A 15,914-nucleotide genomic window follows, 5' to 3' on the forward strand; every position below is an offset into this window, starting at 1 on the left:
AACACTGAAGATGTGGCAGGTCAGCATTATTTGTATTTTGCTGATGCTGAACAAAAGCAGAGCAAAATTAAACCCTGAAGAATAGGACAACTAAGGTTAGTTGTTTCACAGATATTGCATTCATTACTACAAAATGCCCACTTAATCACCAAAGGAGATATATCTGTCTCACAAATAAGTGGCAGATTCTGTGGAGAAAATGTCATGTTGGCACAATTAAATTCATCTTTCTGATGTATTCACATAAGGACTGGACAAACTTAATTTCCTAATGTTTGAAAGCTTTATTTTGAAAATTAAAATATGAAATTTTGATCTAATATTTCTTTTCAGTTTTCTAGTTTAAAATAGAAGTCAAATGATAAATAGTATTTCTGCCATGGGTGTTGCACTGATGCTTGAAACTGCTGCTGTGTCTGTTCTCATGAGACAAAAGTAGAAACAGACTAAAATTCATTGCATTCCAGCCCAAGAAGTTATGAATTTTCTTTTCTTCCCCATTCTCTGGCTTCTTATCCAGCCTTATTTTCTCCAGACACTATTCCTGGTCTGTCACCTCAGTGTACTTTTCACCCATACCTCCAAATTCTTTCCAGCTGCTTGTCAAATCCTCCCATGGGCTGACCCTTAGCAGATTAAATACCTCACCAAATTCATTCCTAATGCTTGTCATGTAGAGACATTTTATAACTTTGAGTTCTTTACTTGGTCTCAGGAAATTGCCCTGGAGGAAACCAGAATCAAATCCTATCTTTCCCCAGCTTTCAACCCAATTTTTTGGCCAGAACATTGCAGTTCTTTCTCTTGTCTTGCCTTTTTTCACCAAGTCCCAGGTATAAATCTGTATTTCCATCTGCTAGGGTTGTGGCTATGTAGTCACAAACTACCTGTACTCCAATATCTGAAAGAGATCGTTGGGAATGCTGGAGAGACTGGTATCAATTGTTGATCTTGATTTTGAGTAATCATTGTGTCTCCACATGTTTTAGTTCGAAGTTTCTGAAGTATCCAGTGAAGCTGCTGCTTGTGCTGTGCACAAGAGTTACAAGAATTGCAAAATGACACGTATCATCCTAAGGGTCTTAGTGGCCACTGGAGCAGTTGTCTTGTGAAATCAAGTATTTTTTGGCAGATAAGGGTGATTTTTTCTTTAACTGGTGCTCAACACAAATTATGATCTATGAGAAAGGTCAGACAATGAGCTGCTCTAGGCTAGAAGTACTGAGAGTAAAATTCCCATTTATTCTGTCTCAACATGAGTAGCTCATGATGAGGTCTTCAGCCTCACCATTTATCAACACAGTGGCTTCACAGCTTTGAAATTTGGTAACATTTATCTAGAAAATGGACCATAAGTATGCAGGTTGTTGTAAAATATAAATAGGCCTGTGCAACATTTTCTCAGATGGAAAACTGACTCCCATCAAACCTAGTAAGAATATACTGTCTTAGAACATTTTATCATAAAGATAAAAATGACTAGTGCTGTGTCATATAATCTTCTGAGAAAGTGGTACTTAATGTATAGCTATATAGCATAATTTTTATATATATAACAGAATTAGATGCAAAATTACCTCTTCTAAATAAGTTTTGTAAAAATATTTCAAATATTTTCTGGGTATGTTCTAGGGAGTTAACAAGTTGACACACAAACCCAAAACCAAAGGAGTTCAATACAGTTCTAGAAATCCTGTTCCATAATCCATCCATAACTCCTTAACCTCCCTTTTCTTTCTTGCTTCATAATAGCCTAATTTGAAGTAATAAATGGAAAAACTGTAACACATTAAATTGACCTTCCTAAAGCAATTCCAATTGTTATGAAGTATATCTACAATTATCCCTCTCTGCATTCTTACCACGATGAACCTTGGAGCCTAATCAGAATTGGGTTCCTGCATTGCTGAATATTACACAAATCAAAATGCATGCATCAAAATCCCTCCCCTCTAATTTAGTCGCATGCAGTTCTTGCAGTATCCTACTGGTTGTGCCATCAAAAACAAAATAAAGATACTAATAATATGGATTATATAAAACATTGCACTCCCTTGGATCCATTTAAAAAATATTAGCACTTTCCACTCCAGCGGCCTCTACTCTTATAAGTCCAAAATTTTTACAATAATGCAGCATTATATTTTAGAACTAAACTGGTCAAAATACATCAAACTTGTCTGACCAGACAGCCACATTATGATCTATTACACTAGACAAAGATTTTGGTAATTAGGTTGGCCGACCTGTTTTTACCTTAATTGTATTATTTGTAGACATTAATGTCTCATTAGACATTGTCCATACCATGTGCAACTCCACCTTCAAACACATATGATAAATTGGAAACAAGGGCCTGATGCACTAAGTGCTAATGTTTATTTGACTATGCAGATGGAACACTGGTTTTGTTTTATTTATCCCTTTAAATGTGAAATCATCACATCAAACTACAGGCAAACTATTAAAGACAGGGACAAAAAAAGTTATGTATTTTAGTCTTTCCATATAATTAAATTACTACATGTTACATAAATACTAAAAGCATCCATTCTTTTATGAAACTCAGTAGTGACATGTCACTTTCCTAATATCAAGATGAGAGATAAAAAGGAATTGGTGTCATCAATTAAATGTGACTTTTTATTGACAGAAGAGTTATCAATTATCAAACTATTCTGAGACTTAGAGATAGTTTAAGCAGTATACTGTACTCTTGTTTTGCCTTATATTCCTTTATATTAAATAAAAAAGAATATTTTAAAAACAAATGCCTTAAAAATCCAATGGTTGGAAACATAATAGCCTGAGAGTGTCAGTTTTAAAGTCCTTTAAATTCAATTTATTTTACTGAAATTTTTTATTTCACTAAGAAATTTGTAAATATACCAAACATCCAAGAAACATATTCAGTAGTTCCTTATGTTAGCAGCAAAATTAAAGGAAAGGAAGGAAAAGCTTGGTATAAGTTTCATAGCCTATGTACTTACAGTGAGGAACAAAGTATACATTTTAGATTTGATTTAAATGCCTCAGATGGACATCCAAAAAGCTGTCAGCAGCAAAGAACAGTTTAAAACAATGCTATTATGATATTAGCTAGGAAACAAATATTGGGAAATGATGACTAATGCCAACATAACCAAGTTCCTGTAAGCATAAGGCACTATGAGCTCAAAGGAACTGTCATTAGCTACTGTATTTTTCTGCTAATTGACTGCTGAGCATTGACCAGATTTTGATCTGGGTTTTCTTACAGGCATAACTGAATAATTCAATGTAATTTGAACTTGAATCTGGCTCTTCATTCTTTATAAAGAACTAAGTCATAAAGTGACACAAAGTGCTATTTTCTTTTCTAAATAATCATATTAAAATCCAACCAGTCTGATGGTTTCTTCATCAAATGCATAAAGCTGCACAATAGAAATGTCAGAAAAATAGATTCTTTACATGTGGGCACACCTACAAAATACCTATTCTCAGGTCCATTGAATCTCTTATTGTTTCCCATCATGAAAATAAATGACGACCAGAAGACTACTCAGCATTTGATTCAAACCATAAATATACAGAAAGACCCAATTCTGAAACCAGCCAAAATAATTCAAATAAAAATTGTTGCACCAGCGAGGCTTCAGCTTTTCCTGAAATTTATTTGACATATTTCATTACCTGCTTCTGGTAAGATGATATAAAGCCACAAGCAAAAAATTAAGGAAGGAAATTGAGATATTGATCGGGAAACTATAGAAGAAAATTTAAATTAGATGAAAAAATTTTGTAAGATTTACTTAAAGTAAAATTTAACAAAAATAAGAGAAGAGGTATTTCAGTTTCTCTAACTCTTGAGAAAAACAGTAAGGCAAATAAAATATAGGATGTTTTATTGCTGAAGTATGGTGTCTTTTGTAAGTCTCACTAGCTGAGAATAAACACAGATAGAGGACAGGTATCCTAGAAATGTCCTCTGTTCCATTTTGGTCAGTATAGTGTTTTCAGCTCTTGACAAATTAGCTAAACTATTTCGTTTGTTATGTCTCTAAATCAAACAGACCAATCTACCTTCTATAACTTTTAATTGATACCAGCACTACTGCTTTGCCTCCAGTATTGGAGAACTGGTAAAATCCTCACATTTGCATCAGAAAATACTGATGTCAGTGGTCTCAGTCTCAGAAAAACCAGACCTGTGTCACCTACCTCCATACAGGCACCAGAAAGGAACTTGTGGCACTCAGCTACATCAGCATGCACCTCTGCCTACACAACTGCAGCAGCAATTCTGCTGCTTCATAGAGTTGTAGGAATTTGCATATACACAAAGAGCCTTGATGTTGCCATGGCTCCCTCTTCCAAGGCAAGTGACTCTCAGCTGTGAGGCAGAAGATGGCAATGAGTCCACTCCTGTCTGTCCCCTGTAGAGCTACTGTAACCAACAATTAGTGAACTCCAACAAGATCTGGAAGAAATCTGCACTTCAAAAGTGAGATCCGTTTTGTCCGGAGTAACACATGAAGCAGTACAAAGCCCAACGTTCTATAAAGGCTGTAAACCAAATTATTATCTACAAATTCTTAGAAAATGAGCAAGTCATTCCAGGTGACTGTATGAGGATCAGGAAGACACTCCAGCCAATGCCAGTACCTGAGCTACAGCCTTCAGCCCAAAGGAAAAATGAAAAAAAAAAGTGAACAGGCATTTTAAAGCATTTAATCAGTAGTTAATATTGCAGATTTTTATGTCAGAAATTATATTTCCTTATTACATATGAGTAGCACAAATATGCCTGTTAACAAAGTGGAGAAGCTGCCAGCTTTCCCACCGTGGACTTTAAATAATGCAGAGATATTTTTGAAACTGTATTCTTCACAGACTGTCATAGCTACAGAGAAATGGAACAAATTCATCTGTTCTAAAATTACTCTTCTGTGTGTGAACTGTGTTAATACACTTAATAATAGATAGTATGTACATAGGTGTAGGTGTGCATGAATGTGTGTGTATGCCTTGCATATGTTACATAGGCAACAAAAATATTAATATCAATTTATTTTTTAAAAGGCATTCTATCCTTACCAAAAGTTAACCTGTAGAATAGAACATGAGCAACTGATATCTAATTATTAAAATTATGCATACAATGAAGGAATTCTGATCACTTTATGTCGTGTCTGGGAGCTTCCACAACCAAAAGGTTTTTTTTTCACCTAAAAAACTCCTTTTAAAATTTCCTGGATGATTTACTAAGAATATTTATTCAAAAAATGTTCTTTCCACAGTAGAAGACTGAAGTTCCATTTATATAATAAAATACATCAAAGTTAATTATAGCCTCTGCAATGACAACCTGGGGAATGTGATGTTTTTTCAGCATGAATGAAAATTCTGATTACTGCCATCCACTGTGGAAAGAGTGACAATCACAGGCCTCCAGCAATGAGATAGGAGGATAACTTATTGTTTGCTGTTGTCTCAAAGGCTGTAATGACTCTTATCTAAACACCAAAATGAAGAGAAAAGCTAATTCCAATTACATGAAACAACTTCACAAACATCGCTGCTTGATTCTATCTCAGAAGCCAAATATCCAGGTCAAGACATATTATCCCAATTAATCATGCTTAAGATATATATGATGTGATATGATGCAATGGTGCACAGAAAGAGAAGCTACAAATCAGTGTTGGGTTTATTTTACATTAAAGCCACAGAGCTTTATCCATCTAGGGTACAGTGTTTAGTCTGAAATACCAGCCTTTTTCATTTTATAAAGCAGAAGGCAAGGGCACAATATGCTCTTTTTTTTGGATACATTTAAGTTCCTTCATTTCAACCTTTTCTATCCAAGCACTTAAAGATTTAAGGTTGGCTTAGTACCTAATAATAATAAGAAGAAGAACACTTAAAGAGATGGAAGATAACATTGTCAAGCAAAGTTTAGTTTGAGGAACAGCAATCTTTTGCAACAGTTAATGCTTTCAATACTGTTTTCTCTCATGGTCCATTTTACCTGTAAAACAGAAATTAAATTCCCTGTGTGCTACTAAGATCAAAAATATAGGAAAACATGATTATTATACAAATTATGTACCCTGTTAATAAAGGTACAGTATTTAACTGACAGTCAGTGCAGTCTTCCCCAAGATGTGCTCAAAGAACACTGAATACCACAAATTCCTTACAATGAATAATTTAAACCATGATGTTTCGACAGTGAAGAGTGGCATCCTCCAAACTTTATTTTACTGGAACTAGCGTGAAGCTGTGGGGCTGAAGAAAAACTTGCCTGACTGTAAAGTGTAGCTCACTTGTATTTTGCAGAGCAGAATCTAGATGCCTACAACTTTGGTTGAAGGACAGCATAGAGATTTTCTTGATTGCCAGGGTAGGAGGCCAAAATACTAGGTGGGAATTATCTGGGAAGAGGTGGTGGTGTTTAGAAAGTATTTAAGAGTTGTCTACAGGATTTCCAGAGGGTTGGTGCTGTGGGAGGCAAAGTAATAAGATGCTTGAGCAGAGTTTTTGGGGGGAGATTGCTGAGGTTGGTGGGTCTTTGCTTCTACTGCATCATACTAATCCCTCTCAGGAGAGAGTGAAGCAGAAGACATTGGTATTACTGGTGAAGTACACAGAAGATTGTTTACTAAAGGAAGGAATTTCAAAGAAGGAATTTCAAAAGACCTGGGGCAATTCATTACATTACTCTCCATTGCTTTTGCATTCTCTCAAATGTAATTGAACATGTATTTTTGTGACTGGACAGCTGGAAGATCAGATCTTTACAAAACAAGACATAATTGCAATTTGTTTTCTCCTTTCTTTGAAGCTAAGCACACAGCTCTTCAATCTTAAAGACTGACAGGCCAAGTCCTGACTTCTCACTCTTTCTGAGGCAGATTACTGATATAGGCAATGTATAAGGCCATATATTTACAGCAATATATAATGCCATATAATTCAGAAAGACAGAGAGACAAAAAAACAATACTGGGAGTAATAAACACAAGTCTTCAAAGTCAAATTTGGCCAAAACCGAAGCCCATGAAGTGCCAAGAGCAAATTCTGTAAGTTTCAATAGAAAATATCATGTACCTAAAAAAAATCTCAAAGTTTAATGGATCAATTGCATGCTCCAAATATACAATAAGTTATGTCAATATGAATTACTAAATTACAGTTTAGAAAGAAATTATGTTAGATGTGTGAGAAAACACAATTCCTCAAAATAAAGGCAAGCCAAACTAACCATAACCTAGTAAAGCAAACAACAGTCTTTTTGTTTTACAGATTTTAAAGTGTCTTCACAATTATTTAGGAAACACCTTGATTTTCAAGGAAAAGGCCATTTTTCATCTGAATATATATACAAAACCCCCTGCAAATTGTTTCAGTATTGTTTCCAAGAAATTATCAAATTGCAAAGGGATTTTTTTTGAGTTAAGGACATAGAATATGGTAGATTGAATATTGTAATTCTAGGCTAATCTCTTTCTGAGCTGTAAAGATGGTTACTAGTTCTCTTAGGTGTATGCAGAAAAATAAAGCTTACATTATAACTCTAAGCAATTCAATTTAATCCCCAAAACTCAATTACAACCTAAAGTCTTCAGCATGAAAGCTCAAGACTTAAATATCTCTATAATCAGTTCTTATTACTTCTGACTGATCTAATTTCAAAATATTTTTTGCAGCTGTTAACACTCATCAGAGGTATCCTCTTACTTAATTCTCTGTTGGAACTGAGAAGCTGCTTACCATACTACACTGCAGTCAATACAATTATTTTAATTTATCTGCTGCTCTAGACTATAATATTGCTAATGAATAAAGACTATTCTCTCAACAGTAATTGATGAACCTTCAGTAGATTAAAGTATTCTGTAAGCAGCTTTCAAAATTGGCTTTTATGACTGTGTCATGCAAGATCTGTTTTGTCTCACAGAAGATAATTGAATAATGCTTGTATTTTTTTGACCTTTTGAAGAATCAAGACAGCTTGGACTGTCAACCCAACTCTGTAACGCTCATCAAACCATCCTTTTTAATAAACATATTATTATTTTTCTTCCAGCTACACTTACTACAATGTATCTTACTTTGCTCACATTTTATTTGTTTCTAGGCTCAGAGGATCAGCTTTGTTAGTGGGATTACATCAGGGAATTCAGTCAAGCCACTGCAGGCATGAATCTGATCTACTGGCAAACAATAGCTGTCTTCTATTTAATTTTCTCTAAGTCACTTTGTGAAGCTTTGAAACCCTACACAGTGTAGGTGAAGAGCTTGGTCCTAGAGCAACTAGAGGTCTTACCCTTCCTCTCCAGTATTAATGGACATTTATATCTATTCCAGACAGCTTGGTTTTAAGGATCAAGAAAGCTGAGAACAACAACTGACACCCTTTTGGACCACATTTTAGTATCTTCCCTCTAGCTGGCATGGGCTGTAGGGAAAAGCATCCATCTTACCATCGCTGTTGACGCAGACGACAACAGGAACCTGTGTGCCAGGGCCACACGGCCTTTCATTGTCAGGAATGCATTCCTCCAGCCCTGTGATTCTCCAGTCATAGCAAGAGGGCTCTTCACATGGGATGGCTTCCAAAAGGTGAGGACAGTTTCCTGTTCCTCCTGTAGGCTCATTGGTGATGCGACGTTTCCTTAGTTTAAAGCCTGAAATGCCCATGAAAATAACAATTTAACTCTAAAATGTGAAGTGAAGCACTTTTTATCTCTCTACTCCTGAGTGAATAGTTCTGTTTGTCTTCTTGGTAAAACATACCACAGACACTCAGCAGAAAAATGCACTTTAGATAATTGGGTAGAACTCAATAAAAAAGGACTAGAGATAAAATTTTACAAGTTTCAATGTTTTGAGCCTCCTCAGGGTCCGGAGGCTTTGCCTTAAACCCCTCTTTATCATAGTCATGTGGACTCCAGGAAGGAGACAGGATCATTTCCTGAGCATCACTCTTGCAAGATCCATCTCATTTTATAAATCTTGACTACATTGTTGGGTCATCATTACTCAAATAAGTTGTTTGTTTTCTTCTCAGGTATGTTCCAACAGAAATGGATTATCAAGAGAAATCAGCTTACAGACACTCGTTCCCCCTCCAACCCTCCAAAATAAAATAGAAGAATAAAAAGACAACTTGTGAGAAAAATAAAAGCATGAAAATAAACTCAAAATAAACCTGTGAATACATTTTCAGTAATAGACATTATAATATTCCCTTGCAAGCATCTAAAAATTTCCTTAAGACTACCTAAACTCATTTTGGAATGGACAAACTGATTGGCATTTATGCAGTGTGTCATCTACTGGGCCAATGCCAGCAACCAAAAGCAATCCACTCTCTCCTTTCAGGATGGCTCATTGAAAAAAACCAGACTAAATACAGTCAGAAAAACCTAACCAAACTAAATGGAGTCAAGAAATAGTTTCTCTTTTCACATCTTTTCACAATCTCTCTTGTTTTATATCAGTATTCAGGCAAGCAAGTAATATACAGATATTTTTTATAAAATACTACATATAATATACTCTGTTATTTCTACCAAGACACAAACTGAACAGGAGAGTTTTCAAACACACATGTGCAAGAACTGATTCTTTGAAGATATGCCTCTTATAGTAAGTATTTTCTATAATTATAGTAAGTATTTACTTTAAAATACTCTTCCATTTATCTTCAGATGCTGTTTGTTCTCCTTCTTCCTAAATTGAAGAGTTCAGCCAAATTATGTGCAAAAGGTTTAGTAAGCCTGACACAAAAGGCTGATACAATTTCAAAAATAAAGAACTCCAATATCTACAGCAACAAAGGATGCAAATGATCTGGAAATATGTAGACAGACATGCTGTTAAAAGTGGGAGTGCCTGCACAATTTTCACATCATTCTCTCAGAAGAACTGTCAATGCAATTATAAAATAAAATGTAAGAATTTACAGATAAGAAAAAAACATTGGCAATTGACAAAACATCCCTGCTCATGTGTGCAGGAATAAAGGCTTGCACAAAGTGCATCCTAATGTACTTCTATTAGACAGATGTCCAAATCAGTCTCACAAACCTAAACTTTACCCCTGAAAACATAACAAATCTTTCAGTGATGGAACAGCAACAGAAATAACAGACTACTTGACAGCTGTACTCAGACTACTTAATCTGATAGATTTGCACAACTGAACTGCTTTTTCCTTCTTGAACTGATCAAGGTTGGGTCAGAGTTCCAAAAAACAGCTTTGTAATATTACTGCTGCCCAGACAGAAGTGTAGCTAGCCGTATGCCAGACATATCCAGCTAAGCAAACATAGCAATCACAGTTGCTCCTTCCAGTGGACATATGTGGCTGCCCTTTCTTACAACTGTTTTCAATCAAGAAACCAAGTCTGTACTCCCAATTTTATCAGATAATCACTTTGCAGCAATGACTAGGCCAGTTTTTCTCATTTACAGCCAGAAGCCCACAGACTTCTAACATGAGGTCCCTGTCACGGTATTCTTGCTTTCCTATTTTGATGTCAGGTTACTACAATCTGTTCTGCATGGCAATAAATTGTAAAACATGCTGAAATCGAAACTAGCACATATGTCATAAGTAAAACAGCATCTCATATCAACAGTGAATGGTGCCATCTCTGCCAGATCATGATTTACGGTCTAATGGTGAATTCCTAAGCTATTACTGAACTGTAAATCTTTGATTGCCTTGTACACTACATACCTCAAAGGAGGCTTCTGTCCTCCTTTTGTGACAGTGCCAAAGTTGTGATTTGAACACACAAACTGTACCCCTTTCAATGTGAGAGGAAGGTTTGAAACTGGAATTGACCTGAAAAAACCCAAACTGATCTTGAGAGCCTAGAAAACAGGCCACATTTTTGCTACCTTTGGTATAACAGTGACGTCAAATGTAGTCCCAATTCAATGACTTTATTCTGATGCCCAGAGGCACTAGATATACACTTCTTGGTACAAAATTTCATGTGCTTGCATAACCTAGTGACTTAGGAATAGTAAATATCACCATTAAAAGGCTCTGCTGAATTGTTACATACCCTTCTTGGCCTGAGGGTCATCACAGCTTTCATAGGTGCATGGTCCCCAGGCTGACCATGCTGAGGTCTCGCACTCTGTAGGACAGGGAACGTGGCACAGCTGGGAGGTGCTGGGAAGAGGTCCTGTACACAGTTTACGGTCTACTGGCCTTGAAGCTGTCAAAACAAGATATTTCTCATATGTCACTGGTCATGATCCTCAGCTCTAAGTAGACAGAACCATCCTTCAGTCAGAAGGGCTGCTATCTCATCATTTTAATCTGATGACGTGATGGAAAAATGCCTGCCTTGAAAAAAGTTGAATGGAAGTTTACTCTTTGCATGAACAAAGTCAAATCCCATTATGTGGAGATGGGAAGATTGTAGATATTGCAGCACCCCCTCTGACCCAGTCCTTTCCTTTGAGGGGTAAATTATACCACCATAATAATTGTTCACTTTGCATTCTACATAAATTTGTGTCCTGTTATCTCATTACTTCTTCTCTTAAGAAACTGAACACAAAGCTGCATAAACCCCTTTGCACTTGGTATATGTAAGCTATATGATATTATAACTTCAAAGGCCTGGTAATCAATATTTAAAAGATTATTTTTAAGCTTTAACCCGAAACACAGATAAAATTTTGGCAAAAACTTTTTTCCTTTTACTCTAAAGACTATCAAGTGCACATTCAGAAGTAAGATTTGTGCAGCAGCAACTTTAGTTCAAGAAAGGTTTTGTTTCAGTGATATATATGCTTTGCATTGGCTATATATATATTGATAAATATGTATACATCATGTGTATATGTAGTTGTAAAAACTGCACAAGACGATTTATTTTTTTTAAGTGTTATTAAACTATAGAGACACATGTGAAGGCAGACTCTTCTGTTCTTTAAAGATCAATAACCAAAATCACCCTTCCCCTTCCGTACTTTATTCTTTTGACTTCACAGGTAGTACAAGTAATGGGAAAATAAGGTGCCAGAGTAAGGCACAGAACTCAAACTGAAAATGTACTATTTAATTGAAAGCAAGATTTTAATTCTTTTTCATAATACAGGACTTGACAAAATATTACAGTAAAAAGAGAAAATCTGCTAGAAGTCTGCCACATTACTTTACTTTGGTTGATTGAGAAAACATAAAATTCCTTAACTTAAAGCACTCTCCTTCTATTCAGTATTTTTTTTTTCCTGTGGGAAGTTACATCATTAATTTTGCCACCACTTTTGATGAAAAGACTCTCAGATTAAATAGATACAGTATATGACAAAATATCTGTCTGAAAGATGAAATCAATAACCACTTATGGAATGTGAAAGTAAACACCAGGCTGTTAAAGTACAGTCAATCTTGTAGACATCTGTGTATGTCTTTCCATTCAGATTTTCTTAGCAGATGATCTTTACAGTTTTGGAAAAAGCATCCAATTCTCACTTTTTTAAGGGGAAAATGGAATGAAAAATCCTCACCCTATTCTTGTTGTCAACGTTGCCTCCTGACATAGTTTTATACTGTGTTGCTCCACATAATGAAGATAGTAATTTAATATTACTGTCTCTAGCTTACCAATCTCTTGAAATAAAATAATATAAAGGCTTATATTCCAACATTTGCATAATGGTATGTTGAAATTAATTTTTATGACATATTATTGATTTTTACAGTAATTTTGACATGCACAATGAGCATGCATGATACTCAACATAATATGCCTATTTGGTGTAGAAAATGGATATAAGTAAACATAGTTTGCCTGTTGAATTTGCATTGACTAGTTTCTAATAAAAAAAGAAAAAGAGTAGTAACTGCTATTCATACATTTTAACCTTTATTTAACTGGGGAATTGCCCAAGTGAGACAGTTGAAATTAAGGGCCAATCATACCCCTGAGACAGTCTTGCTTCAGGGAATAGAGAAAGTGCTCTGAGGAATTCCATGCTTCATCTTTAGCCTTCACCATGATAAAAAACTTATCACACTAGTTCAGGGAATTTTACTCAGAAAAATAACAAAGATCTTTCATTGGGAAGCTTTTAGCAGTAGCAGTTTTTTCATATCACAGGTAACAATAAATCTGTAAATATGCCAAAATGCCTTCCAAATGCTGTGTTTAGACACTAAGTGATGTACAGATGCTATCTCTTATATTTTGTTTTTACAACAAAATCATTCAACCATAGGACAGAAAAGTTTTATTTCAGATTATTAAAAAATGTTTTCATCACTGAGCACTTAGGATGAATTTCATGCAGGATTACTCAAAATTCTTTTCCAGAGATGACAGTGAAAGAAAACAGCTTTGTCTGGGCATCTTATGACCATCTTGCTCCCATGAATTTAAATTAATTTCTTTCAGCATCACAAAAGTATGATTGAGCATAGGCTTTGATGTGTATTGTTTAGCAAAGACACTCTGACATAAGACAATACTGGATGCATATATTTACAGTTTAAAACCTTGTCTTTGTCCTTTCATACTTTCTTGTGTCAGCATTAAAGATTGTTCTTTATTCCTTAGAAGTTATGCTGAACGCCAATTAGACTGTGTGTAATACTACAAGGTCTATGTGAAATTTGACCAAATTTTGGCCAAAAATTAGAAAGAAAAGTTAATGCATTTTGATAATTTCTCTTTCTCCTTCAGTCTAACTAATAAATTAGATTCAGCTCTCAAGGAATTTCAGGTTCACGGCTAGTAGCTTAAAAAATAAAGATTTAATTATCCATTCCTGAAATAATGTTCTCTATTAGGAAATTTCAGCTGAATATATTTTATATCCTTGTAAAACACCTCCTTGAATTACTGCATTTTAAAAACAACTGAAAAGAAAAAAAACAAACGGTTCTTCTTTTATGCATTTGCTACTCTTATCAAGACATAAAATTCTCCATCTTTCTCTAAAGACCCTCAAGAGACTAGTGCCCAGTAATGACCAGGCTAGCAAGGAGACTGAATTGATATGTGTCTGTATCAGTATAAGCAGACACAATTTCATATTTCTCTTTCTGGTCAGTTGCCACACTGGTTTCACAGCAAACAACACAAAGAAATTTCTCCAAGTACTCTCACTCAAAAATCCCAAGAAAAACTCAAGCCTAAAACACATTATGACCAACAAGTAAATAACATTTTCTTCTCATTTTCTATAATGTTGAATTCTCTCATCAAAAAACATTAGATAATTCAGAACCTTATGCTCTGAGAAATGGCACAATTCCATGCATGTAAGCAGTCCTGTGCTTAATAAGGCAACAAATGTGTATTTGCAGATGTAGAATAAATTTATGCCCATAAGGAACTTTCTTCCTCTTTATTCTACATCGAGGTTTTTAAAGGTACTCGGAATAAGATGGAACAGTACACCTCATACAATAAGAGAAACTTCATGACTAAACCAGTTAAGTAGGTGAACAGATATGAAACAATTCAAGTCAGTGGCAAGTAAATGGGAGTATGACTGTGGCCTCCAGGAACTCGATTGTCACTGCTTAACTACTACAACAAATGTTCTTCTTCTTCCTACTGACCTGAGTAGTGTGAGGGATTCTGGTTCAGCTCAGTATTAGAAGTTCAAATTCTTACCAGAGGCCTAAATAGGTGTTTTAAATCTGCAGAAGGGACTGGAAACAGCAGCTATGATGAAAGCTGAAATACAATTCCCGATGCTCAGAAGTGAGAGGAAAAGCAGTCACTAGCTAAAATGAGTGCTCAGGAGTGGAGCAGGCAATTGTTCCAGCATCCTAGCTGGCTCATGAGCTTCCTTAGTTTGAATTTTGGCCTGTCACTTTCATACTGATCTGAAATTTCCTGAGAATGCTCCAATCCACTTAACTATTTCAGAGCCACATAAACATGTTAAGTGTACACATATAGCAAACAAGGTCTCCCAAAAGGGCATTGCCTCCTTTGCATGCTCTAACCAAAAGGTCAGGTTGGAGGCTTTAATTTACCTACCTGTTATTTCAAAAGTGATTGATAGCAGAGGTGCAGCACTAGCCTTCGACTTGCTCTGTGACTGACTTTCTGAAATAACAGGGAAACGCCACCATGAGAATATGAGAAGAGAGGTCTTTAAATCAGCCTTACCAAAAAAGCGTTTGCTACAACCAACAGTAAACTACACTGAGATGAAGGCGTTTCCCCACAGCATAATCTGGTGGGTGTGTGCCCTGGCTTTTTCCCATCTTCAAATTACTCATAATTTTCTATTCTATGACGGGAGAGAGAGGGAGGATGAGCAGAGCAGCACCTCTTCTGAAAATCTGCCCCCTAATGTGGAAACAGCCCAGAGCTCCTTTTTAAACTAAGATCCACTTCACCCCCAGTCTGAGCTCTTGAAAAACTGTTCTCATGTTTATGCATCCAAGACTAGTTACATTTTAATCAGCTTTCAGGAGCCTGCAGAGATTACCTCCTGATGGGCTCCATGTATTCCTGTCACAGTCTGATAAGGGTAAATTTCACACACGCCTAATCTGGCGAGACTTCACAGCCTACCAAAATCCTAATCATCATTCTGAACAGTAAGCTGCCACTGGTCTTATTGTTACCTCTCCTTAGCTGGGAGGTTTTTGTAGTTCACACTGCGGCAGAGGCGTCTAAACTTTGTTCAGCAGAGGCGATTTACTAAAAGCCCTTGGGCAGAGCTGATTTGCATAAGACAAAGAGGCTTGAGAGCTTCTTCTTTAATAAATACAGATGTGGGGCTGCAGAGCTCACGAGTCACACCCTACTGATCTGAGCAGTCACGCTGAAATGGATGTTGGCATTAACATTCCCCACAAACTCTACCTCTAAGGCAAGTTTGAGAGTACCTTTAAACCACAGCAGGAACCTTGCTAGTCTGCTGTTTGG

At 35.9% G+C, this 15,914-nt stretch overlaps 1 protein-coding gene across 1 annotated transcript in view; it reads right to left on the reverse strand.

Annotated features, from left to right (window-relative positions):
- Positions 1-15,914, reverse strand: part of THSD7A (thrombospondin type 1 domain containing 7A) — a 254,351-nt gene that overhangs the window by 83,174 nt on the left and 155,263 nt on the right. The window contains exons 7-8 of the mRNA XM_054514269.1: positions 11,070-11,225; positions 8,472-8,675 (exon numbers count right to left, since the gene is read on the reverse strand). Of these exons, the coding sequence (XP_054370244.1) occupies positions 8,472-8,675; positions 11,070-11,225 (360 nt within the window). The remainder of the gene's footprint in view (positions 1-8,471; positions 8,676-11,069; positions 11,226-15,914) is intronic.

Source organism: Molothrus ater, chromosome 1 (assembly GCF_012460135.2).
Source record: "Molothrus ater isolate BHLD 08-10-18 breed brown headed cowbird chromosome 1, BPBGC_Mater_1.1, whole genome shotgun sequence".
Lineage (NCBI taxonomy): Eukaryota > Metazoa > Chordata > Aves > Passeriformes > Icteridae > Molothrus > Molothrus ater.